Here is a 1305-nt window from a genome sequence, read left to right as displayed (position 1 = left end):
GGACAAAGTGTTTATATACAAGAGCAATGCACGTTGAGTGAGTTATTATTTGTGGTGTTACACAACAGGCCTTCTGTTGTTGGTCCTGTTAAAGTCTATGCTGTACATTCCTGAATCATTCCGTCTCTCTGAAAGGGGCTCGTGGAGGATAAACAATGGCCTAACTTCTGCCTGCGTTCTTACTGTTGTGTAAGTATTGGTTTTACTGCTGCTGATCAACTAACACGGTGCTCTCTTTGCTGTGTGTGCAGTCGATGCAGTCTTCTCGAGGCTCTCCCTCCCTGAGGCTGACAATTCAGCAGCAGCAACATGTCTCGCGTCTCCTCCACCGCCAAGCGTTACGCTGGCTCCTCCTACACCAGCCACTACAGCTCCTACAGCCCCTCCTTGACCCCAGGCCTTAGCTCCTACACCGATCGGGACAGGCTGTCCACCTACAAGTCCCCCACGTCCTCCATCTCTTCCTCAGGTTATTCCTCCTCCAGCTATCTGAGCAGCTCTACTGTCCGTAGTCACAACTACAGCACCTCTTCAGACCCTGATCGTGACCGGGGCCGAACCGTCCCACGCACCGACCTCCTCGGGAGCAGCAACAGCCGCCGTAGTGACAGCCTTAGCAGAACCCCTGTCAAGAGCTACAGAGGGTCAGGGCTCAGTGGGGGGTCTGCCTATTCTGGCTATAGCTCCTTCTCTTCATCCCCAGCCCAGTCCAGCTACCTCTACTCTTCACCGGCGGCCTCCAGCATCTCGCTCAGTCGCCGAAAATCTGTTTCGCAGAGTGACTTGAGCAGGGATCTGTCCTCTCTGAGCCTCAACGATGCTTCCTCCTCTTCCACCAGTGCCCTGCGGAGCTACCGCAGTCGATCTAGGGATGTGGCTGACTCAAATGACTCCAGCTCCCACCCAGGCTACTCGGGCCTGTTACGAAGTTCTACTCAGGCGGCCCTTTCACGGAGCTCCACCCAGGAGGCCTTCAGCAGCAGCAGCAAAGCATACAGCTCCTCTACATGGGAGCAAAGCAGTAATGGGCTGTCCAGCTTCTCAACCAGGGACTCCACGGTAAGGCTAAGTTGTCTGTTTTTATGTTTGTTCGTTTTTTTTTTCAAAGATGCACTCTTTCAGGCAGGATCAATAGTCTGGAGCTGAGTAGCCTGGATGGAACCAGAGCTGCAGTCTGTACCACAGAGGCACTCTGGTTTCATTTCATTAAGCCCACTTATGTAAAAGCAAGAACAAGACTGCTTCATTGCTGCAGGTAGCACTCTTTGACCAAATGATGGCACTGTTGCTCAGAGTACTTTATAC

General features: G+C 52.7%; 1 protein-coding gene across 1 annotated transcript; it reads left to right on the top strand.

Moving 5' to 3' along the window:
* Window positions 1–250: 250 nt before the first annotated feature.
* On the top strand, window positions 251–1059 carry LOC119411065 (ubiquitin carboxyl-terminal hydrolase 2; the record flags this gene model as incomplete). The annotated part of the gene is given in 1 exon segment (XM_037677988.1): window positions 251–1059. A coding segment is annotated over 1 exon segment (750 nt), but the record flags the coding sequence as incomplete, so codon positions are not given.
* Between the last annotated feature and the right edge of the window lie 246 nt (window positions 1060–1305).

The sequence above is a fragment of the Nematolebias whitei genome, chromosome 6, assembly GCF_014905685.2.
Source record: "Nematolebias whitei isolate Nwh7 chromosome 6, NemWhi1, whole genome shotgun sequence".
Lineage (NCBI taxonomy): Eukaryota > Metazoa > Chordata > Actinopteri > Cyprinodontiformes > Rivulidae > Nematolebias > Nematolebias whitei.
This window is presented reverse-complemented; position numbering and strand designations above follow the sequence as displayed.